General features: G+C 42.9%; 1 protein-coding gene across 1 annotated transcript in view; it reads right to left on the minus strand.

Moving 5' to 3' along the window:
* Nucleotides 1-2547: 2547 nt before the first annotated feature.
* The window catches only part of CPXM2 (carboxypeptidase X, M14 family member 2), an 87432-nt gene continuing 63592 nt past the window's right edge, over nt 2548-26387 (minus strand). Inside the window, exons 8-14 of the mRNA XM_081192900.1 lie at nt 19867-19990; nt 17389-17585; nt 15402-15581; nt 14777-15074; nt 10206-10345; nt 8102-8201; nt 2548-4716 (exon numbers count right to left, since the gene is read on the minus strand). Coding sequence (XP_081049026.1) covers nt 4445-4716; nt 8102-8201; nt 10206-10345; nt 14777-15074; nt 15402-15581; nt 17389-17585; nt 19867-19990 — 1311 coding nt within the window. The 3' untranslated portion in view covers nt 2548-4444. The remainder of the gene's footprint in view (nt 4717-8101; nt 8202-10205; nt 10346-14776; nt 15075-15401; nt 15582-17388; nt 17586-19866; nt 19991-26387) is intronic.

Consider the following 26387-nt stretch of genomic DNA (forward strand, 5'->3'; position numbering starts at 1 on the left):
AGCAATAATACATCCTGACAAATACTAGTCAATTCAGGTGACGAAGTATATGCCTGAATGAGAGCAAGTCTTTGGACATTTTGAATTTTTGACTCATAGCTGAACCGCCACAAGATTGCATTAAACGTGATGGATTCACTGCCTCTGGGCACAGTTTTATTGCTCAGAAACTCTCTTGCTGAGTCAAAGCAAAGTGGAACAACCCTATTCCAGATTCCAGCCTTTTCATGAAATATCAATACAATAATTTACATTATGTTCGGAACAAGACTGTGCCTTAAGTACCTAATCCTGAGAACTGAGATCCATTTAACAAAAGCATTGTCTTATTCTGCCAGGGCTTCAGAATGATTCATATATGACAAAAACTACACAAAAAGCACCTACCCACATGGGTACTTCATGAGACAGAATTGTACTTTAAAGATTTAAACTCCATGCTTTGGTCTACATTAGGATTGCCATATCTCAAGAAACAAAAAACCAGAAACAGAGGTTGTTGAGCTTTCTTGGCAAAATCACAAAAATTATGTTTTTCAGCTATTGGGGGTGGGGAGAGCCAAAGTGACATTACCAACATGGGTTGCCATATATCTGGATTTTCCAAAACATTTTGCCGATTTCCAACAGGACACTGCTTCCAACTGCAGTATTCTGGGTATGTCTGGGAAATTCTGGGAATTCTGGCACCTTCATTACATATCTTAGGTGCCAGGAGAAAATGTTTCTCTATAACCAGGCCTTTGGCTGATTAACATTCTACGTCCTTGTAAATGTGCTTGTGGGAATGGGTTTATCGGTTTGTTTTTATTTTATTGTGTATTTTGTATTCCCATTTTGTTTGGTTTTTTCAGTTGTGAACTGCGTTGTGATCTTCGGATGAAGGGCGATATACAAATTTAATAAATAATAATGGCGATGCAGGAGAGATCCAAGACCCAAACAAATTTGAGGGATTTGCACAGTCATGCAGTCAAATTGGGCGGGGGGGGGGGTAGATGTACTTCCCACTTCTGACCACATGTTTAATTACCACAGCAACCATTCCAGTCTTCTGCAATTCATTGGTCAGTGCCCAGCAGTTCCTCTATCTGCTCCTCCTGTGCCAAATCTCTTCTGGTTCACAGGACATGCCACTTGCTACTTGGTTGTTAGAGGAGAGATTAAAATTAAGCCATCATGAACAGTCTTCTGGGAGAGCGTGCTGGCTGTTCCTTAGCAACCCACCATTTTTTTCTGTCCTGCTGCCTCATTAGAAGGTGGCAGTTCTGCTCTGTGTCAGTCATGTGAGCATGCTTTCTCAGACAAGCAGAGGGCTTAGGGAGAGAGATATGGGGTGATGGGAACATTTTCACCATATGCACTACTGGAAGTTAGGATTGACAACTGATCAAGGGATAGGAACAGTGCTTAATAGTACCCTGATATGGCCAGGGGATTATGTTACACTCTTATTAAAGGCACAGCTATTGATGCCCATTGAAAAGCTGGCAACCCCAGTGAGAAGTCAGTGGGACTAGGGGAGGTTTCATGCATATAATGAGTTGCTATTGAGAAGGCTGGGGGAGAAGGAGATCTCCCCAGGTGGACCTGATGTGATCCAAGGCTGTCTCAACCTGATCCAGCCAAACCATGGGTTGACCCAAATCTGCCTGATTTCATTTGGGATCTGGGATCCAGTTGGCTCCCATGCACAGCCCTAATAGATGCCATCTATTATGGAGAGCACAGTTATTTTGTATGGCATCGTCACTCAGTGGTCCAGCACATACACAAGGTCCCAGCAGGGGTGCAGTTTGGTAAACTTTGGTAATATGGTGCCCTGAGCAAGGCTAAAATTTGGCAACCCAAATGGATTTTCTCCATTATGGATCTTCTCAATTTTGTACCCCCTTCCCCACACAACCCAATATCCAGCACTAGTCCCAGATTCAATCCATGGTATCTTCAGTTAAAAGGGGTAGGTATCTGGTGGTGTGAAGTCCTGCAAAGCCACAACTAGTCAGCAGTAGACAACATTGGTGTTGATTGACAAAAATACTCACCTGGTATAAGGTATGTCCACCATGCAGTAATTTATGAAAGGGAAGACAATCATTTTTTAAGTTTCCCATTTCCTTGTAATCTAAAGGGAAAGAAATGGAATTTGTATATATGGGCCCTTCATAATCAATGCTTTGTGTTGGTGTCATGATGCATGCATGCACACACACACAGCAGAGGTTGGATGCTCATCTGTCATAGATGCTTTCATTGAGATTCCTGCACGGCGAGGGGTTGGAATAGATGCTCCTTAGGATCCCTTCCACCTCTACAATTTTGAGATTCTATGACATCCATGCACACATTCTTCAGCCTCATTACCTGTAAACAAGCACTATCATCAGATGGATGCAGTGTGAAGATTTGCAGTGGTTGGAATGTACGTGCTGCTTGCTTTTAATGAGACTTAGTCACTCTGCACATTTTGTGGCTTCTGTTCATCACAGAGGATATGTTGGTTAGTGTTAATAAATTGAATATAACAAGTATGTTGCACATCCACTGTCAATTTCCTACTTGCAGCAGTTTTATTTTCTTTAGTTCTGAATGTGACTGAGACAATCATTATTTGTTTTTTACACGTCTCACAAGTATATACTGAGTAAGATAACCACTGCAATTAAAAATCATAATGGTTAACAAACAGTGTACAGTAGTACCTCGGGTTACAGACGCTTCAGGTTACAGACTCCGCTAACCCAGAAATAGTACCTCGGGTTAAGAACTTTGCTTCAGGATGAGAACAGAAATCACGCGGAGGCGGTGCAGCAGCAGCGGGAGGCCCCATTAGCTAAAGTGGTACCTCAGGTTAAGAACAGTTTCAGGTTAAGAACGGACCTCCAGAATGAATTAAGTTCTTAACCCGAGGTACCACTGTACTTAGGAGGGCTCAGTAAAGTCTTGTTGTCATGCATGATTCTATATGTGACAAAATTGGCTTATTTTCAGACATAAGAGAAGAGTTGAGATTCTGCCATTGAATGGCATAATAATGTTCAAACCCTATATAACTGATATGAGCTTACATCATGTTACACAAGTTGAAGAAAATGTCCGGTATTGACTGGTTGGTTGTTTTACAAGCTGATCTCATTCATTTATAAAGACAGTAGCAACACACCGTTTATATATCACATCTGTATTTTTCACATACATTATCCTTATATCTCTGCAAGGCAGTTAAATACTGTTATTTCTGTGTTGCAGGTGTGACGCAGAGCTGAAAGAGAATCAATTTTCTAAGCTCACCTGTTGAGTTCATGGCAGCAATGTCTTGATTCAGGGCCCAGTTGCTGTGCTCCAAACCTCCTCATCTTTCTGGCCCATCACAATCTAACTATAAAGAAGCCTGCTTTTCAATAATTTTAACTAGTTTATGTCCTGCAAATCACTAGGAGGATACTCAAGCTACTATTAATGTTAGAGAATGGAAGTTTCCCTGGTATTCTAGCCAGGGGTTTCTCCCTGTCACTTGTCCAGTGAACCTGGAAGTAACAAGAATATGGAACACTAGTTTAAAGATGATGTTAACTTTATAGTGAGACCAAATATTGAGGTCACTTTTAACACATTTGCAAGGGTGGTGCATTTGTTGAATATTCAGCAACAATATGCTGACTGGTGATGGGTAAGAGGTGAAGCTCAGTGGTCACTTTTGTAGAGCTATTTGCCCACCAAGCTGTTGCCTTCATGACATCATGCTGAAATCTGTTCCAACGTGGCCCCAAGTTGTACTGATCTGGCACCGCAAAGGTGGTATCTGAAATAACTCTTGAAAGAACCTCTTGATCTAATATTTCATTCCTCCATGAAAAATGGGCACCATTTTAATTGCTTTTGCTTTAGACATCTTTGTTCACTTTTGCATTTTGTTTGTTGGATTAATGACAGAACAGGTGCCACAGATAGTATCTTGGACAGAATCTGAATTCTGTCTCCCAGCTCAAAAGCATTTCAGTGCTGAATCTTGAAATCTCATTTCCAACCCCCAAACCCAATGCTTGTATTTGCAGAATCTTTAGTTCAATGGTTTCTAGGAAGTACATGGTCTGCGGCTGTATATGTGTGGAATTTCTTCTGGTTATAAAGCCTCTCCTCTGGGTCAGAGAATACCAGTGCCACATGCAATTGTTACGCATCAGATCTTTTTAGAAGACAATATTTTATTCCACATTTTTCAGATGAGCATATAAATCTAACATTAAGTAGTGGAATCCCAGGATATTCTATAATAAAAGATCCCTAATTAGAATACTGTCAGACAGGGTTGATATTATATATATATATATATATATATATATATATATATATATATATATATATATATATATATATATATTCTCATTCATTCTACCACGGGAGTAGGTCTCAGTTTAGATGCAGAGCATGATAACATAATTTGTTACACTGTAGAAAGTTGTCTATACTGCTGGCGCCTCTGCCTTGCTCGCTGTCTGTTCCGCCGAAGTGACAGACTAATGGGCTGTTTCCCAAATTTCTCCATGATCTCTTTGATTCGGGCCAAGTTGGTTTTGCTGATGGTGAAGTCACACCGGGTCGCACCCATGTCATAACCCACAGCACAGTTTTTGGTGGCAGCAGTATAGCCCTCTGCTTTTGCAGTGACGACGTATTCTCCAGGGTTTAGAAGGCGCCAGTAATCTCCATCGCTTGCTGTTGAAGAAGGAAATAACAAATATTGTGATACATTTTTGTTTAGCCTTAACTTCCATCTTTCTATTTAGTATCAAGGAGCTTATCCATCCTTGCATGTGAAATTATTGCTCAAGGATGGGGATTTGGGGATTGGTATAGGAAAAAACTTAATTATCTCCAAGACTGGTCGCTTGTAACCTTGGGGATTTAGCTACCATTTTCATGTTCTAGTTATATAGGCTTGAGTTATTCAATTTATTGTTTCAAATTTGTAATGCTGGGGAGTCCAGTCTATATTTTGTACCAGTCCACCTAGGTTTGCAACAGCTCCAGTCAAAGTTTCACCCAATAGCTTTAGAACCAAGACTGGGGCAGCTGGGGACATGGATCTCTGGTGTGGTTTTCCTCATGTTTGTTTGAGTTTGTTCTAAATAAATAATTTTGGTCACCGTCCTTTGTGCCAAGACTACATCTTCCAATAGTTTTCCTTCCCCAAGGAAGTTCTAACTAGCCTTTAGGAGCCGTTTTCATCTGATGGAAAGAACACTGGAGACTTATGGCATCTTTGTAATAACCTGAAAATATACTGGGCTGCTAATTAGCAGGCTGGGAACCTGTTGTGGATCACAGCAACACACATACACACACAGGGGTTCTTTTGGGGTGGAGTTAGTACAGTATATGCGTGATTTAACTACCATGAGCTTTGCTCATTTAAGAGAATGTTAACTGTTAGAAAATAAGATAAATTATTGCGTATGAGGACCTTATCTGTGCTTCCTGCAGAGTCTCCTTTATTTTTCTGAGTGCATAATAGGAACACAGGAAGCTACCTTATACTGGCTCCGACCGTGGGTTCAGCTATCTCAGTATTGTCTACAGTCTGGCAGTGGCTTTCCATGGTTTTAGGCCACAACTTTTTCTCCAGTCCCTATCTGAAGACGCCAGGGATCAAACCTTTGACATTCTGCATAAAAGTCAAGTTCACTACTACTGAGCTGCCTTTTCTCCCAACACTTAATACAAGCTGCACTTCTTCTGGAGGGGTTGCCATCAAAATACTAGCTTACAAGGGAAAGAGGTAGGCAAATATTTGAACATATTTTCAAGTTTCCTATAAACAATTCCTATAAAGAATGTAGAAAGTCTCTTGCAGTTGACATTTCTTGCACGATGCAGGGCATTTCGAAAGGTAAATTGCCTGCACTTTGTTTTGAAGTATTGTCAACATGCTGAATCTGGGTTATTCCCTGTGAAGCCAGTGACTTCTCCTGCAGATTACCTGTAGCCCGCTGAGAGCCTTTCTCCATGTTTCTGAGCATGTAATGCTACATAAAAACATAAATACACAAAACAGCTCCCTGTTTTCACACTAATGCAAAATTACACCGTTACTATTATTTGTCTTGCCCGTGGGTAACTTACAATGCCCTGAAATACTATACTAAAAAGACAAGTTACATTAATGGAATGCATGTTGATCATTGTTGGGCTGGTTCTGCTCATATTTAAGAGGATATGAATTGTGCCCCAGAAGATAAGTGGGTCATGAGTAGCACACACACACAAAAAGCTTAAGCCTAACCTAACCAGCAAATGGTGACGCGGGTGGCGCTGTGGGTAAAACCTCAGTGCCTAGGACTTGCCGATCCTACCGTTGGCGGTTCGAATCCCCGCGGCGGGGTGAGCTCCCGTCGTTCGGCCCCAGCTCCTGCCCACCTAGCAGTTCGAAAGCACCCCTAAGTGCAAGTAGATAAATAGGTACCGCTTTATAGCGGGAAGGTAAACGGCGTTTCCGTGTGCTGCGCTGGTGCCAGCTCGCCAGAGCAGCTTCGTCACGCTGGCCACGTGACCCGGAAGTGTCTCCGGACAGCGCTGGCCCCCGGCCTCTTAAGTGAGATGGGCGCACAACCCTAGAGTCGGACACGACTGGCCCAAAAAACGGGCAGGGGTACCTTTAACCAGCAAATATCCAGGGTAACTTCTCCACCACTTCCTGTGAGCAGCTGAGAGTTGAGACTAAACCATCTATACTATAGCAGTGAACCTGAAACACCTTGGCAAATTATACTAAATTGTTGAAATGCGATAGAACACACAGAGCAGGCTGATTGGTATTCAGCTCACCTCACTTTTCATACTGACCCTCAAAACCTATTTGCTTAAGAATGGCATGCAGCAAGCAGGTAAACATTCCAAACAAAGCTTGCCCAAATATTTGATACCTGAAGCACAGGGGTTTTGTTTCCAGATTAAAACTGGAGGCACATGTCAGTCTTCCACTTGGAAAATAATCTAGGTATTTTTTTGATCTGCACCCCCAATTTCTCTCAGTAGGTTAGTTATCCTGCCCTCTTTTATTTTTCTAGTCTGGGCTTCAGGAAGAGACTTTGCTTTCTGGGCAACAGTGATGCTTCTGAGATAGTGATATACATAGCAACTGTAAATATAGGCTGCCTCAGGGAATGCTCGACTTCCTCCCTTGCTATGGTGTCACAAACTATACACTGTCCAAAGGAGGGTGTCAAGAAAGCCTGGTTTTGCTGTTCACTGAATTCAATGGGTTCTACTTCTGAGTAGACATGCATAGGATTGAACTGTAAAAATATGCTTCATTTTTAAAATCAACAACAACAAAGCAAAACCTGATTTTTCCAGACAGTAGATAACTGACATGCATACTTAGACAAGTTATTTTATGCCATATGGCATAAAATATGGCTCCATCATGCAGCAGCCTTGGCCCTGTATACTTGAAGGAGTGTCTCCAACCCACATCATTCTGCCCAGACACTGAGGTCCAGCTCCAAGGGTCTTCAGGTGGTTCCCTCACTGCAAGAAGTGAAGTTACAGGGACCCAGGCAGAGAGCCTTCTCAGCACTGGCACCAAACCAGCTTCCCAATCAGATGTAAAGGAGATTAACAACTACACCACTTTCTGAACACATCTGCAGGAATCCCTGTTCTTTGATGATTGATGTTTTGCTGTGCTTTTATTATGTTGGAAGCTGCCCAGAGTGGTTGGGGCAACCCAGTCAGATGGGCAAGGTCATAACAACAACAACAACAACAACAACAATAATAATAATAATTGTATACCACCCTTCATCCATAGTTCTCAGGGTGGTTCCCAACATAAACATACAAGATAAAAACCAAACAAAATCCATAACAAAAATAGGAAATAGAATAAACCAATACGTCCCCCCATTGCGATGTTAGGTGGGCAGCTCCACCAACATGACAAATTTAGACCACAATAATGCTGTGCAGATGTTGTACCAAAGCCCATGCTCAACTCAACAAAGTGCCTCATTAATAAAGTTGCCAGCTAATTAACTTGGCATTGTGTGTTCCAGTCCTCCTTTCACCCTTCTCTTATGACACAGAGGCATGCAATTACCTGTGCGAATGTCGTGGTTAACGCCTTCTACAGAAATAATAGCATTTGGAATCCCCTTGCCATGTAGATCCCTCACCATGCCTTTAATGCCTCGGTGCACCTGTCAGTAGAAGTAAGGTACATGGAAGTGAAAAATTAGGCATTGACAGAAAAAGAGAAGACATGCCAGTCATGATGTACCAAATGATGTCAACTAAATCATAGAGAATGGTATTTTTGCATGATATATATGCTGTTCCAAAACTATGTAATTCACATCAGGCCAAAAGCTTGAAAAGAAACATATGCTCTTAGAAAAAAGAAACAAGTAAAGTGATGAATGTCAGAGGTGCCCAGGAATGATATTTTACTGGACATTTATGAATGAGATCATTTTCTACCAGTATTGGGTGGTGCCATATTTCCAGCATCAAACATGACATGGATTTTGTGGGGTAGATTCAGTTGGTATTTATTGACTGCATGTGTTTATGCTTTTTTCTCCTTCAAAATATGGCACACTACAAATGTTATTAAAATGATATCTACTAAAGCACATAAAAATCATTCCCAAAAGTGTATTTAGCACAAGCACACACAAACTTGGCAAAAAGACCATAGCTCAGAAACAGAGCAATTGCTTTGCATGCAGAAGCTCTCAGATACAATCCATGGCATCTCCCAGTAGGGCTGGGAAGGCCCACCCCCAACCAAAATCCCAAAGAGCTGCTGCCAATGGACTTACTTGATGTAAGCCAACTTCCTATGTTCCTAAACTCCTCCCATAGCAAGGAATTACATCACCTTGAATGCCCATTAAAGCTTTGTTTTAAAACCTTCAGCGAAGGGCTCAGATGGAACGGGATAGGCATGTTGCTCCACAGCCTTGGTACCATGACCCAAAAGACAGTGTTTCCTTCTTTCACACAGTCCTCCTCCCCTGGAGATCTCACAAGGCACGACATGACCACTCTTTATGACAGGCAAAATGCCGCAAAGCATTTAGCACCTGCACACAGCGACTTGGTTTGCATGATATGCATATCGTTCAAGAACCTTCCCACGGCCTCTTGAGCATGCTGTCGGATGGATAGGAGATGGCTCTAGCAAGATTGCATTAAATAATTCAAGCACCCAACATGACCTGTGCACCTGGTGGCCATCGGTATTTATATAATTTATATAAGAAGGGTGAGGGTTATATGTAGATGGGCAGCAAAGATAAAAGCAGTGCAGGTACGTCAAGTGGGGGAAAGAGTTGCTGATGTGTAGAAAAAGAGGAAGGCAAAGTTAATGTTGAGGACAAATGCATAGGTAGGTAGAGTCTCACAGAATTTTCAGCAGTCATTGCTTATCCAAATGCACTTTGCATCTCATCCAAATCCACCTTTAATAGCATAAGGAGAAAATCAAAGAGCCTGTATTTTGTTTACATTTAGAAACATGTTCTGGTGGCATGAGATTCATGGAGATGGCAACATGTACATATGTCTATTTCTGACATGTATGTATGTCTATGTCTACTTCTCTCAGAAAGAGACACATACATTACCAATACTATATTGCAGTTATTTCTGTTCTAAGATAGGGAAATGGTGACCCATGTTTTTCAAAAGCAACGTTGAAAGCTCTAAGTCTTGGATCTAGTGCTGCCATCTTGCTCACGTATCAGATTTCTGCTTCTGCAATGTAACTTCCTCTTCACCCCTGCAGCCTCTGAACACCTTCTAAATATGCTCTGAAGCTGATACTGGGGACACACCGGGGGTGGAGAGGAAGTGGAATTCCCATTGCATGAGTGGAGCTCCATTTGCACATCACTGGACACAACCTCAAGTTTCACGGGGCAGGCCCCAGGGAAGTGATTTGTTTTGACTTTTCGGAACATGATGTGCCAGATGTATACCTTTCTGTTCTGAGTTAGTGGAGCCTGACCCAGATTTTGACTCAACTGCCAGTGTCTTTGGAAAGACTTTGCATTCTGCTCTCCCCTTGATAATCTTATAGGCAAGTAATAGAAAACAGTGAGTTGTGGTAACCAAATGTTAACCACCCCAATTAAAGAAAAGGAATTCACTTGGAACAGATCTAGATTTGAATCAGCCCAAGTGTTCTTATTTCATACCTGCTCCATGAAAACAATAAGGGACTCCCTGTTATTTTCCCACTCTTCAGGTAATTCACTTTCGTGGGGATATTTATCACAGCCAACATATATGGATAGTTCAAAACAATTTGTATGTAGGTAGCTGAAGTCATTTATACCTGTCAATGCAATGAAAAGAACAAATAAAAATAATGTAATAAAAAATAAAATACAGCTTTTATTTAATCTAGGAACCAGACACAATCATTTTAAATAATTAAATTTCCCTAATAGTTGTGTTAAAATAGATTCGATAAAAAAGCTTTTATGGAAATGCATGCATTTTGTAATGATATCAATAATTTAATTAAAATGAACTCATAAAACATTCTGCCAGTAAAATGTGAAGATTTATATTCATTTTTAAAATTATAACAGACATCTTGAAATTTAGCCTGGCCTTGTATTCTGTCAGGGCTTCAGAATCTGGATGGACTTCCAGGAACTTTTTAGAAAGTCATGAATTTTAAGATGGCAATGTTACAAAAGTCTTCAGTTTCAAAAGTCTTGACATGCATGTGATTAAATTGTAAATATTATTACTTTCTCATCCAAAGAGGATAATGCCAGGCCACCACAACTTAGTCTGCAGGTCATCAGGATGTTAAATGGTTGGTTAAAAAAAAAAGTACATTGTTGCAGAACACTTGTTACTGTCAAACTGAAATTAATTTATAAATATTAGTCACAAAAATGCAACTAAATTGCTGATGACAAAGGTATGTGTACGATTCTTTAAACAGTTGTTACTATATCTGGGAAATTCATTTATTATGATGATTTTGCATGCGCATATATATATATATTTATATATATGTAGTTTTGTCTCTATTTTTCTTACCAGGAATAGGAATACTTTGTTCGTGAGCAAACTGAATTTCAAATTATATGGCAAGTTTTAAGCTTATAGATGAATTTTAATTGTTTTAATTCATTTACTTTATAATGACCAAATATAGAGGAACATGGATGGAACTAAGTGAAGAGAAGGTGGGGGGCAGGAAAATATTACTATACAGCTGCTACCGAGCAGTTAATGAGCCTGAAAACACCTTCTGGTTTCTCTGTAGGAGGATTATGTAATGCAGATGTTAAGCTTGTCGATAGGGAAAGATTAAAATATCACAGTGCCGGGTTCTGCTGCTATGCTAAAGCTTTTCTCCTTCCCAATTAAGAGTAAGAAACATTTTTACTCAGTCTGAATTAATATTTTTCCAAAGATGCTTTATTTACAAAGTTTCATTCAGTTTTTTAGACTGTCCTAACCTGGAGATAGGGACGCGGGTGGCGCTGTGGGTTAAATCACAGAGCCTAGGACTTGCCGATCAAAAGGTTGGCAGTTTGAATCCCTGCGACGGGGTGAGCTCCCATTGCTCGGTCCCTGCTCCTGCCAACCTAGCAGTTCGAAAGCATGTCAAAGTGCAAGTAGATAAATAGGTACCGCTCTGGTGGGAAGGTAAACAGTGTTTCCGTGCACTGCTCTGGTTTGCCAGAAGTGGCTTAGTCATGCTGTCCACATGACCCAAAAGCTGTACAGCAGCTCCCTCAGCCACTAAAGCGAGATGAGCGTTGCAACCCCAGAGTCGGTCATGACTGCACCTAATGGTCAGGGGTCCCTTTACCTTTCTTTAACCCAGAGATGGGGCACCTCTGACCCTCCCAGTGTTGTTGGACTACATCCCCTATCATCCCTGACCATCCTGGATCAACCTGATGGGAGTTGAAGTCTACCAACATCTAGAGCAGGGTTCCCCAAACCTCAGTTTCTAGCTGTTTTGGACTACAACTCCCATCATCCCTACCTAGCAGGACCAGTGGTCAGGGATGATGGGTACTGTAGTCCAAAACAGAAGGAGACCCAAGTTTGGGAAACCTGATCCAGTGTCAGAGCAAGCTGCATGGGCAGCTTGGATAAACGTTACTGCTAAGAAGATCATAAGTAAAATGTTGCAGGAATTCTGCGAAGTACTGTAATAGAGTCAGATATTTATTGAACACATGCTGTGTAAAAGCTGCTCTCATTCAATTAACACCTTTTAGCTAATTCCACTTTATGTTCATTAATCTGAGACAATTCCTCTTGTATGTCAAGAGTAAGTAGATGGAATTTTAAGTCAATATTTGAGAATCATCACACAATGATCCAAAACTTATCATTGCTTTAGGATGAGTATTATTATTATTATTAAAAAACCTCAGAGTATAATACAGCTGTAAAAAATGAATTTGATGAACTAAATCCAAAGCAATAATTGCTGCTAAGAAACCAGGTAGTACTTATTTTTGTGGTTAAAGCCCTAGCATGCTGCATCAATTCATTATCAAGTTTGCACAGTACTTAAAAAAATGAAAGTCATAAATTAATGAAGCAGTCAATTCTGAATTTAAAATGCATATTGTATGGGGGGGGGAATAGGACATGTATTGGGCCAACTTATTCAAATGTTTTTTTATCCTGTACCACAAACATATGAAACTATCTCCATTTCCTGAGTTCAAAGAGTTTTTGCAGACAGCAAAAGAAATATTCTGCATGCTGGCATGTGAATTGTTATGTCCAGGCCAAGATTAACTTCATGTGGTCCAATGCAAATATTAAAAAAATTAGCTTCCAAGTTGTACACTGTTTGTTCAGTGAAAGCGCAGCTTGTAGCAACGAAACTGGCCAACAAAAGGACTGCAGGAACTGTTATCCTTATTACTACTAAAGGTACAATGCTATGGAGCCAGTCATTACTCTGTGCCCAACACACACAATTCGCTTGAGGTGTTTTTAGCTTGTTTTTACCAAGGTTCATCTTGATGAGATTCATGCCAAGCAAATGTTCAAGCAGGAGCTTTGAAAGCAACTGAGATCTTGCCCACCCCGAATCCTCTACTTTGCACACAATATCCATGGAAGCCAGTTAGTAGTCTCATGTGCTTCTAATTGGGTACCCAACTGATCTGTAGGCAAAGGCATAACAGAACATCTCTTCTCTCTTTCGCTGTTAGGCGGAAACAAGAGAGTTGGATGTGACTGATCATTTCTGAGTACATCACAAGGACACTCCAGGAGAGCACAAGGGATGGAGAGGCCTTTATACCCAACACAGAAGCATTCTTCTCCCACTCATATCCCAAAACATATTAAATGCCTTCCAGAATGATGATGCAGTTAGAATTCATCAATATATTATTCTTTTCTTAATATAACTGAATATTTATTTACTGATAGCAAAAGCAGGTGCATATGTGCAGCTAGTTGCTGGGTGCATGATTTTCAATGTATTGTCAGGTTTCAAGAAGAGAGTTTTCTTCCCAGACTTGTATGTGTTAGTTATATCATTTAATGCTTTAAACACCAAATTCCTCCACTGCAAAGCAAGATTATATTGGGCAAAAGATTCCTGCATTGCAGGGTTTAGATTGGTGACCTTCGGGGTCCCTTCCAACTCTACAGTTCTATGATTCTATAATACACTTGTACCTTGGATCCCAAACACCCTGGAACTCGGACATTTTGGCTCCCGAATGGCCCAAACCCGGAAGTGATTGTTCTAGTTTGTGAATGTTCTTTTGAAACCCGAACATCTGATGGGGCTTCTGCAGCTTCTGAATGGCTGCAGGAACTTCCTGCAGCCAATCAGAAGCCACAATTTGGTTTCCAAACATTTTGGAAGTCGAAACAGACTTCCAGAACGGATTCTGTTCAACTTCCAAGGTACGACTGTAATTAGAGAAGAAATAAACTGCAGTAGTGTACACCTAAGGCAAATAGCTTCTGATCCCTGAATATACGGCTTATCAACTAGGTACTTTAGTGCTTAGCTATATATTACATTAATTGCAAGGTTTGCGGCCATATGTGGGAACCTTTTTAGAAATCATCATCATCATCCTAGGTGCATCCTCCTCCTTGATTTCTATCAGGACAGGAGCAAGTAATGATGGGAGATTTGACTCTTCCATCTCCCACAATGATTCAGTTGGAAATTAGTCCCACACCATAAGTAGTGGTTGAAAAACATCAACAACTTGCCATTGTCGCAAATGGGACCTTTTTTTATAGAGAATTGCAGCATTTGCCACTGCAAATGGGGGAAAGATTCCATTGGGATTGTGGTTAAGGAGAAAAGGATTAAACATCACCCTCTCTACATGGCAGTTGTGATGGAAAATGAGCCCCCGCACCTTGAATGAACCTTGCGACTGGGTTGCAAGTCACACGGTTAACATGTAGCCAAGCCCTTAGTTTCATATCAATTGCCGGTTGCTTAAACAGATGCGTAGTCCCTACTCTATTAAATCGCTTTAACAGGTACCATTTAAATTCGTTGCACTATAAAGGCAGAGTAGTATGCACAGAAACCAAAACCTCCTTGGTGAAAATCTGACAGCTCTGCATCAATCCAGGATGCATTGTAAAACACAAAGAGGAAAAGTATTGTTTCTGCACTGCGTAGGTGGGTGACAGCCATTCAATTTAAGTTAAGGTGGTAGAACAAATAGTACAGGCGGCCTTCTTTATTTTTGAAAGTTTAGGGGTGTTCTGCTTTACAGACACTTACTTCCTGCAACAGTATGCCATGAAGCTCCATTTACAGTCCCGTCTTCCTTCTGGAAGTCCTCCGTATGGCACACTCTCCGGCGAGCGTCTGTCATCAGCCGATGGGTGGAGGCATAAGAATATGCCAGCCACCTAAAAACATGGTCATCTGGGGTAGGTGTGTGTTCCTGGGTTTTCCACGTCGACCGGACCATATCATAGGGGTAGGCAACAACAAGTTCTCCACCTTGTAAGTTGCCACCAAGCGCAAAAGGGTTTTTCTCCATCCAGGCAATCACCGCTCGTGTTTCAACTGCTACCTGGGAAGTGAAGGAAGAAAAATAAAATCAGTTCAAGGGGTATGAGAAACTCATCTTGGAACAATTGCCACATTTATTTATTTTTTAAACCAAAGGCATTTTTAAACAAATGGCAGCCATTTCTAGCACATCTACAGAAGAAGAAAGTAGTCCCAGTTTAAACACTGTAGTTTCTTGGCCCATTGAGGGGTGTAAATGGGAGAGGTATGGATGGGAGAGAGTCCCAAGGGCCAGATAGGGAAACATGGATGGCCGCATTTGACCTGCTTTAAGCCATTTCAAACACAGAAGGTGAGTTTCCTTCCCAGTAGCACTGATCCTACTCACTGTAGCGTTTTCAGACAGGTACCATTCTGGTATTGGTATGTGATGATTTGGGACCTTTCTCATAACCCTTTTACGATCTTCAGATTCCCAAAGCAGAGTATTTAAGTCAGGGAAGTTATTGTTGATGTCAATGCCATCTTGAGTCCATCTTCCTAAAGACCAGCCTCCTAATTCTGAACCCTGTAACAAATTAGGTTAGGTTGTGTTATAGTGACAAACTCTGTGTGCCTTTCTTGTAGTAATAAAACAAGTCTCCTGAATGCCTACGATTATGGCAGAGGTGCAGCGTTTTCAGGACCTTGGTGATGAAGTTGTATTCCCCTTTTCTAGAAAGCTCACATTCCTCTAAAACAATTTTTATGGCACTCCTGTTTCCTTTGTATCTCATTGCATGGCTTATGGCCAAAGATTGTGGTTTGCTGAGTGGAGATTTATAAAAGCTGAAACTGAATAATATTCAGAGAAAACACTAATTAATTTGTAGAAAGAATCAGTGCTGAGCCATAATTTTTTAAAAAATTACTCTGGTGCAATAAAGCATTGTTTATATACAGCTTCAGTTATTAACTTAATTACAAGCAGGAGAAGAAATAAATTCAATATCACTTAACTGCAAAAATCTATCTAAAGACTCTCTTTATTGCTTCTCCTGACCACTCTTTTAAATTGCACAATATGCCACCAAGGCACTTTTAGGTCTTAAGAAATGTTGGTGCTTTGATCAAGATGTCACATTAAGTGAATTACTGGAAGAAAGGCAAGTCGAGGAGGTAATATCAAATCAGAGCCGAAACAAAGTCTCTCAAAGTTTCAGGGTGTTCGTATTTTGAAAACTGAATTTTGGTGTGGACATTCTACCTTAAAATATGACGCTGGAAATTCGGGTTCTAAATTTGGCACCAGAAATCACACATTCTGCTTATTTAAATAAAGTCATAATATAACATTAACCAAATTATGTTGCATGCCACCTATCAAATATTGTAAGGTGCTGATGCCAGTATTTTCCCCTACATTGCACTCCCTTAAAACATTATCAGAATGGCATTGTATTTGACTGCCCATGAACAGGATGAAGAAAGGTAGGGTGGGGAACATTTCAACTCAACCCTGTTTATGACCACTATCGTGTATTCTTGTAGTATCTATAATCTCATACTTCTTGAAACTGTATCAACAGTTTTCGCTCTATAAGATACACTTTTCCCCTCCTAAAAAGTAAGGGGAAATGTGTGTGTGTCTTATGGAGCAAATGCAGACGGGAGGCTCTGTCAGCGCTCCCTTTAAAGAGCCGTGTGGAGCTGCCCTTCTCCCTCCTCGGGGAAAAGCCCCCAAGAGCCGCACACACGCTCTGCATGCTCTTTAAAGGGAGTGCGGCTCTTGGGGGAGCCTTAGCGGTGCGCAGCCTCTCCCAGGCAGGGGATGAAGGCTCCCCTTGCCCGGGAGAGGCTGCGCGCAGCTAAAGAGGAAGCCAGGACAGCGAGCAGGATCCATCCCGCTAGCTGTCTTGGCTTATGCCATAGTGCATGGCTCTGTCCCTTCCCCCACCTCCCAGAAAAGCCCCCAAGAGCCGCGCTCCCTTTAAAGAGCGTGTGGCTCTTGCGGGAGGAAAGCGAGTAGGCTTGCTTTCACTGAAGCCAGGAGGGCAAGAGGGATCGGTGTGCACCGATCCCGCTTGCTCTCCTGGCTTCAGGGGTAGCCCTGCAAAGCCTCCTGAGCGAAGATAGAGGAGTGCTCCCTCTTAGCTCAGGATGCTTTGCGTTCCTTTCTTATTTCTTGTGCGTCTAATAGAGTGAAAAATACGGTATGTGTTATTCTAATATCTTCTATTTTTTTTCCATGTAATCCTACCAAATAGCAGGAAACAATCTTCTGACTCAAAACTCCAACTGAAAGTTCTACGATGCCCATGTTTCTATGCCTCAAAAGGCAGCATGTGTCTTTTCTATTAATCGATCAGCTGCATCCCAGCGCAGTTCTTCCTTACCACTTCGTAGGCCTTTTCATATCCATCTGGGTTGATTGAAGGAAGAAGGTGGATTCTGGTATCCTTAATGAGGCGTACAATACGTGGGTTCCCAGCCAGATATTCCTGGCACATAAACTGCATTAACAAAAGCAGTAACTCACGTCCCAGCACCTCATTCCCATGAGCCCCTGCCATGTACCGAAATTCTGGCTCACCTGTTCAAAAAAGAAAGGAAGATGTGAGCACACCAAAAACAGAATCCAACTAAGGTAATGGGATTTGGAGGGTCTGGCACAGAAGGAAGACACAACAAAACTTGGTATATTCCAGCATATCATTCATGCCTCTTCAATACCATATGATAGGGGCAGGAAACTTCATGGCCAAGAAACAAATCCAGTCCCTAATAGTTTTATAACCAGCAAAGCTATGTTTCCAAGGAAACATCATCTCCCAAGCGTATCTCGGTGACATTTCTCTAAATGTGCAATGGAGGCAAAGGGGTCTCTTTAATTCCCTCTCCTCCGCTTTGGACAGCAGGAGATAAGCTTTAGCAGAGTCATCCCTTATTACATATATCAGCTGCTATTTCCAATGCACAAGGAGAGATCTGTCAATTTTGATTTCCCTCAGCTTCACATTTTCTCAATCTTAAACTCAGTTCTCCATATTTCCATATCGGTTTACGATTATTATTGCAAATTTCAGCGCAAATTAGCACGAATTTCTTCTAATGGAATTGTCTCTGTATACATTTGTCCCCAATATGCAATTTTTTACAAAACATTTTCTCCCAATATGATGCTTTTTGTGTGTGTTATTTTCCTAAATATATGCATTTTTATGCACACTTTTAGTCTGTGCACTTTTGTACACATTACTTGGCTAGAGGACTGCACTGCAAAATTCAGAGAATAGCAAATTTCAAAGGCTGGCTGTGTTTTGGTTGGCATATTGTTTCACAAAGGGCAAATTAGGTGGGTTCAGCTTTAAATGCAAGCAGAATCAGGTTTCTCACCCACCCCTATGCACAAGACAGGGAAATTTCTGTGTGGTAAAAATTGAGCCCACTAAAGCCTTCCGCTGCTCTTCACATGGAGGAACAGGCTAAAGGCTGTTTGTTGGTAAGTCAATTGGCAGACAGTGTTGCTGCCTTGCACAGTCAAAATTGTTGCTGACTAGAACAAACTCTTTCTCTCCACATTTATGTATTCCCCCTACATGATTATGCAATTTGAACCACCACAAAGTACACAAATACTGGGGCAAATGTTTTCTTCTTACATCACTTAACAATTGGGTAACTAATAACTACCTCATTATCATTAATACTTTTTAAACTATCGTACAATATGACCAGCAAACATTCATAATCTAGATTTTATTTATTAGTCTACAAAACTGCCAAGTTACCTTATACAGCATGTGTGTGTATGTCTGCATATATGCACAGAAAATTCATTAAAATAAGTGATTATCTCGAACCATGAAGTCAACCATATTCATGAATATATGTATGTGCATATATAATAGAATTTCTCAGTTCAGAGCGCTAAACTTGAAAAAATCACATTAAGCAATCATCTCTCTCTTTTCTCTCTCTCTCTCTCTGATGATACAGGTTCTCTATGAAAAATATTGGGAGGGGCGAGGAAAGGCTAGGATACTTTAATCAGTTGGTGTAGCCATATTTGAAATATCAATCCTGTCAATGGTAATTCTGTTTTGGCTAGGCTGGGAGAGAGAACACAGGTAAATGCTTTTGCTTCCAAGAGTGGAACCACAAGTCATTTCCTTGTTACAGGACTGACCTACATTTGTTGTCTACACAGGAGACAAATACACCAACATTACTACTTTTCACATATTTGATATACCTTTGTTCAAAGGCAGAACGAAACATGATGTTATTCAAAAAAAATAGCCCTTCTATGCTGATCTGTTTTCAATCAAAAGCAGAAATTGGGGTGGGGTGGCTCAGAACCATAACCTGGTAGGGTGGTGTTTAACACCATGCTTCTGATAAAAATCTGGTAGCCCCATATTCGCTATATGCAATTAGAGGGAAGCTCCCATTGGGACCACGCAGCATAAAAGTGTAACATTAAGAAGGCCCTCGGATACACAGAAATTGTTAACCAGATTGTCTTCTAGCTCTTGCTGTCTATTCTGACAATGACTGTCAGTGCATACTTTTCATCATTAAAGTTGGCTCTATTTTTTTATCATTGCAAAAGAAGAATATATGATTAGCATAAAGGAGTTTGATCCCACTCTTTGGATGGCTTCTATTTATATTCCTCTTCTTCTCTAATTAGAAGAAGTATAATCAAAATTCCTCCCACATGTACTCAACACCATGACTGCTTGTAGGCACATGCCTCCACTGCGAAGTGCTGCAAACATGTGGAATGTTAAAAATTTAAACATTCTAAACCACTTCATCCACCAGTCCGCCAGCCGGGATTTTATCTGGTCAGAATATATCGTCCTAACCAACTTCGTGTTCTCCTGGGTTGTCTGAGATTTCAACAGCATACAGCTTTAGCCCTTGGTGGCTTTTCCCAATATTGTAAATTCTTGTGATATTTGGACACATCTCATTCACCACTTTCATCAGCTGTAAAATAATCAAAGAAAGAAAGACATTTGTACAAATTAGTGAGAGGTGTGATATAGATAAAAGTGTGTACCTCACCCCATGATTGTTTCCATGTTGTAAGACGTGGGGACAATGAGTATCACAGATAGCACTCGACAGGGATGGGAAACTAGTAGCCCTACAGATGCTGAGAGACTCTGTTGCCCAACATCCTTGGCTATATCCTGTATACCTGAAGGAGCGTCTCCACCCCCATTGTTCAGCCCGGACACTGAGATCCAGCACCGAGGGCCTTCTGGCGGTTCCCTCATTGTGAGAAGTGAGGCTACAGGGAACCAGACAGAGGGCCTCCTCGGTAGTGGCGCCCGCCCTGTGGAATGCCCTCCCATCAGATGTCAAAGAGATAAACAAAGCGTGTTCTCCCTAGCAGAGAGCACGTGTTGCGGTTGGGAACAGGCCACCCTCCAGTGACTAGGCAAATTTAGTTGAATCCCGACCATTTAAATGGTTAAACTGGGTTACTGGGGTGTTTTGATTGTTGCCAATTCGGAGGAGGGGTCAGAGTCTATATATACAGGGGCCAGACGTTGGCACGGCCTCTTGGCCGTTTTGCATCGGATCACATGGAGCACTTGGACAATCTTCTCATTGTCTGGTTACATTTCTTTATTTCTTTATTTTCCCCTTCTTTTTAATCCTCTCTAGTCCCTTAAATAATTTAATTCCCGCCTTTTCCTGTTCAATTTCCCACCCCACCCCTTACCCTGCCCTGTCGGAAGATTCTCCCTGTATTTGTGGCTTGCCTTTCCCAATAGGGAGAGAGCCCCCGTTAAGGGCTTTCTTTCGCAAAAAGGTTTCCCCCATTTCTCTTGTTGAAATTGTGGGGCTAGTCAGGGCTGTTCCCAGCTTAGCTGGTATCACTTTCGTTTATAGTATCCCCGAAGGTTGGCTTTATGGCTCCCTGTGCCTCCAAGGACTATGAGCACTCTGTATATGCTCTTGAACTATGCTGTTTCTGAACAAGTTTATTTTCTTTAAGTTTGTTTTGCCCTGATAGTGGCGACTGCCATTTTAGAGATGAGCCATTGTGGCTTAGTGGCTAAAGTGCAGGACTAGGACCTGGGAGACAGGGTTCATATACCCCTCTTAGCCATTGTTATAACAAAACAAACCAAACTGCTCCTTATGGGCTATTCTGTTGCTGGGTAGTTCGGCCCATTTGTGATAAAAGAACTTTGGGTTTCTTGAAGGGGTGCTTCCCTCTACAAGGGCAAGCAGGGGTACCTGGACAAGCTGTGGGCTACCTCAACTCTGCTATTTCACTGGAAACATTTATGCCTGGCCTAGCAGGTGACCCTAGGGCTTTGCCCTAGAATTCGATGGCCTGGAAGTGTTTCCGGCCTCAATAGCGTCCCCATGTGGTCCATGAAGCATTGGTTTCACTGGGTCAGCAGATAGTGCCGGTAATGCCTAGGTTGCAGGATTGGTCCCTGTATGGGACAGCTGCATGCTCCCCCATTGCTCTACCTGGACACTTAAGTCCTTTTGGTGGTTACCTCACTGCGAGGGATGTAACGGGCGCCATGTTTGCAATATGCAACTGGGAGAAAGCACCTTTGCGTGCGTTGCAGAGCACGGCGCTGCACGGGCTGCAATTGCATTGCATTGCTAGGAGATTTGCAGTTGCATTGCTCGGAGGGTGTGTGCATTGCATGGAGGGTGTGTGTGCATTGCACGGAGTGTGTAGTTGCATTGCTCTGAGTGTGTAGTTGCATTGCACGGAGTTTGTTGTCGCATTGAACAGAGGGTGTGCAGTGCACGGAGTGTGTAGTTGCATTGCATGGAGTGTAGTTGCATTGCATGAAGGGTGTGTGCATTGCAGGGAGTGTGTAGCTGCATTGCATGGAGGGTGTAGTTGTATTGCTCAGAGTGTGTTGTTTTGTTTTGTTTTTGCATTGCACGGAGTGTGTGTGCATTGCACGGAATATGTAGTTGCATTGAACAGAGGGTGTGAAGTGCACGGAGTGTGTAGTTGCATTGCATGGAATGTAGTTGCATTGCATGAAGGGTGTGTGCATTGCAGGGAGTGTGTTTTGCATTGCACGGGGTGTGTAGTTGCATTGCACGGAGGGTTTGTGTGTGCATTGCACGGAGTGTGTAGTTGCATTGCACAGAGCATGCTTTTTGCATTGCACGGAGTGTGTAGTTGCATTGCATGGAGAGTGTGTGCACTGCACGGAGTGTGTTTTTTTTGCATTGCACAGAGTGTGTGTCTGTAAAGGAAGCTGGCTTGGCGGCAGCTTGGTTGGGACTTCTTTAGGGGTTCTGGCCAGCATCGGCCCTGTAAATTTACATATCATGATGGCAGCACAAGATGCCCCCTGCCCAAGCGGGGGCTGGAAGCTGGCAAGCAATAGCTCAATACCTTTTGCCCATATTCCCATTTTATTTAGGGATCCAGTTGGATATTGTTGCTAAAACATACCACTTGGCTATGGAGAAGCTGTCTGCCTTGAAGGAAGTTAATTTGTAATACTTCCTCTGTAGGAAGTGATGCTTCACCAGATCCGATCTTGCTGGGTCACTTAACTAATCTTCCCACTAGGCCAGGCTGCCTAGATTTCACCCCTCCCATATCCAAGAATCTCCTGAGGAGTCTGCTGATTCTCCAGAGAAGAGGAGGCGTGTTCTGGTCTCTACTTATTCTGCTCCAGCACCAAATCAGTCAGTCAGTCAGTGTCGGAGAGGGAGAGAGACTGAGTCTTAGAGATCATGTGTAGAGATAAGGTTGCTGCTAAGGGCAGCTGCAGACACTCAGTGCAGTGCAGCATTTATTTATACTTAGACCTATTAAGCTCTGTATATAGTTTGTATAGTTGTAGATAGAATAAAGAAGATATTCTACAGAGCTGCTCTCCGAGTTGTTTATATACTCTGCTAGACTCTGCTGTGCGACGACTGTCTATTTGTTGGAGTGAATCTGGTGCTCACAACTCTAAGCTGTGAGTCCACAGCACTTTGACCTGTTCCTGTGCAGAAGGTGGTCTCTGGAAGTGCTACCCAGCTCGCCTAGCCCAGTTGGGGCTGAAGTGGATGAGTCCAGTTGGTGGCACTGGCTCAAGGGCGATGCTGACAGAGGTCCCCTTACCTTTGTGTATGCCTACCAAGTGTGGTGAAGGCAGATATCAGGCGATGGTAGCAATTCCTGAATGTATTCAATAGTAGTTTGCCATGGCAGGATACCTTGAACCCGCTCAGGGATTTTCAGGTTCATGCTGGTGCTGCTGGATCTTTGCCCTTTGGTTTTTATTTCAAGGGCTGCTGGTGTGCAAAGCTATGGCCTCAAGCCTGGTGTGGTGAGGCAATCATGTGACATAACTTTTCTTGAGTTTTCCCCATTGTAGTAGCAGTTCACATGTGGTCCAAGGAGTTCAGTGACCATCGGATCTGCTTTTGGTCTGATAACCAGGTAGTGGTGAGCGTCTTGGCAAAACAGTCCTCATGCTGTAGCGCAGTCTCTGCCCCTCCGCTCATGCTTTCAAGCTGTGCCACTTAAGGTTTAATATTGTGCTTTCTACTCTCCAAATTACGCTGACACTATCCGATTTTCAGATGAAGCGCTTCAGATCCTGGGCTCCAGACTCAGCTATTGCCAGACTTTTCCAGACCTGTGGCATTTTGACAACAATTAGTAATTTCAGAGAGCGGCAGCTTCCATTTCCCCTTCTGCTTTTACCTCTTATGGGAAGGCCTGGATGGATTTCTTAGCCTTAAGCTGGCAGTTCTCGGCCATTCAGAAGAATTGGCCCCCATCCTCTGAGCAGATCCTGCAGTATTTGGTCCACCTGCTGCAGATTGGGGCATGCGGTTATAACTATCCGAATTCAGTCCGCTGCAATGTCTGTTACATTGAAGCTTTATTTTTCAGATACCCTTGTATAAAGTTTGCAGTGCGCAGGGCCTTGGAAGGTTGGAATAGGCTCCAACCTCATAGGACAGTGGGCAGGAAGTCGGTCAATTTTACCTATGCAGTATCTGCAACAAGTTAAAACTTGTCTGCGAGTTAAAGATCAAGGTGAGACTCCTTTCAGTAGTCCATTGCATTTTCGCACTGAGGGTTGGGAAAATGGTTGTTGGAGCCAGCACGGGGCTGAGTGTCTGGAGGCTTATTGCTTCAGGACTTTTCCTTATCCTTTGGAGCTTGTCATTAGAGTTGGTAACTCTAAAACAGACTTAGTGGGCAGGAGTGCCACAATCAGGCTTCCCGCCACAGGTGAGGAGGGCCCTTGCCCGGTTATGGATAACAGAATATTTGGCTTTTTATTCCCTGGGGGCTGGCCCGCTCCTAGTGCATAAAAATGGGTTCCCGTTAGCCCAGCATCAATGTGCTTACGTCGTGCACCAGTTATTACAGCCTGTGGCTTGCTTACCGCTGAACACTCCTCATTCCTTACGATTAGGTGCTGCTGCAAAGGCTGCACACTGGGGGCCTGTCAGTAGACAGGATTGTGAATACGGGTCATTGGAAGTTTGACGCTGACAAGGGTTATATCAGGAAGTGTCATAATGATATCTGTGCTGATGCTTGCCTGTTATTTCCTCTTTTTTCCCCATAGGAGCAGCTGTGCACTTTTGGGCCACAGCTTTGTACACTAGGCTGGCAAGCGCGCTGACGAGTCTGGACTGGGGCGCCATCTCAGTCTTCCTGCCCATGTGAACATATACTGGATCTCCAGATGGGGAATGCTTTGGGAGGAGATCCTTCCTTTGGTGCGGTCGAGTGTGACCTGTGCAGGTCCTCCCGCAGTGCTGGTGGTACAGCTGGGCGAGAATGTTTGCGGTCTTCCTCCAGCATAAGTTTGCATTCCTGCATGCAAGAGGGCTTGGATTGAGTTGATGGCAGCTCTCCCTGGACTCAAAATAATTTAAGGCATTGGTTCAAGGTGGTTTGGAGGGGGGGTTGGAGCACCTGTCCCCTCCAATGCGCAAAGATGTTCTATTAAGGGAATCCAAGGATTTGCCATGCTTTTGTCGACCTCTTTTGAGGGGTAGGGCCATGCAAGAGTCCCTGGGAGCATTTGGGGTGAGCTTGAGTCTGATCCTGGTTCATTGCTCCCCCATGCTGTTTACTGGAACTGACGATATGGTGGGGCCCAGTCGTCAGTGCTGCCCTGCTGAGGTCAGGTGCAGCTAGTCGGGAACCAATGCCTAGACAAACTACCACCGAGCAGGCCAGAAAGCATGTTAATAAGGCGGTAGATAATAGAATAAAATAAATAAAGCAAATAAAATAACAAATAAAATAAAATAGGTCCTTGCTTTAGGTGGTTCTGTAATATTGCACCCTCCTATTTTTCTTCAAGGCAATTGCCCTCTTTAGGGCAGATGGGGTGCATCTTTCCCCTATGGGGAACGACACCTGGTGGGATGCGATTGCCTTGGGATTCATTGCTCCCCCACAATGTTTGCTGGTACTGACGATATGGTGGGGCCCAGTCGTCAGTGCTGCCCTGCTGAGGTCAGGTGCAGCTAGTCGGGAACCAATGCCTAGACAAACGTACCACCAAGAAGGCCGAAAAGCATGTTAATAAGGCAGTGGAAATAAAATACAGGTCGTTGGAAATCAAATGCATTCAAAGATTATGTTCGTTAACATTATTGGTGTCTTATAAATTTTGCTTGTTTTATCTTATTTATCAGGTTTAGCGGTGACCCGTGTTTGGATTGTGGGGCACAGTATCGTCCATTGGGCTGGCGTCGCAGCACGGCAATCTGGATTGGGTCCAGATTCCGGCTTTCCTCCACATATTTGCTTGTCTTGGCTGTCCAGACGTGGGATGCGCTGGTCGGAGTTCCTGCCAAGTATCCGGAGGCAGTTGCCCCTGGAGGGGCCGCCAGCTGCTATTGTGGTGCAGCTTGGTGAGAACGACCTGGTGCCCATGGACTGTTTGTCACTACGTGCTGCAATTTTGGTGACCTGGAGACGCTGCGTGCAATGGTGCCGACAGCGAAAAAATTTTGGTCAAAGCTTTTGCAACGCTGCGTTTGGAAGGGCAGTCGTTGCCCGGCTGCCACTGAAAGGGCCAGAAAACGCATCAATTCTGCTGTGGTCAAAAAAAAGTTTTGGAGCTGGTGGCTATGCAATTTCCCACCCTGAGATTCTTTTTGAGAGGCCATCCTTTTTCCGAGCTGATGGCGTGCACCTTTCCGCTTCAGGGAATGAGGCTTGGATTGGTGCGGTGGTGACCAAGCTGAGGTCTTGGTTGGGGCTGTGAGTGGTTTGGCGGTGAGCTGAGGGCTCCATGGCGGTTAGGCATTGGTTAAATTGGTGCTTGGAGGGGTAAGTGCCTATCCCTCCAAATGATGCGAATGGGAATTCCGTTAAAGGAAATCCAGGGGCTTGCCATTCTTTCGT

This window comes from Podarcis bocagei (assembly GCF_964188305.1).
Source record: "Podarcis bocagei genome assembly, chromosome: 4".
NCBI classification, from domain to species: domain Eukaryota; kingdom Metazoa; phylum Chordata; class Lepidosauria; order Squamata; family Lacertidae; genus Podarcis; species Podarcis bocagei.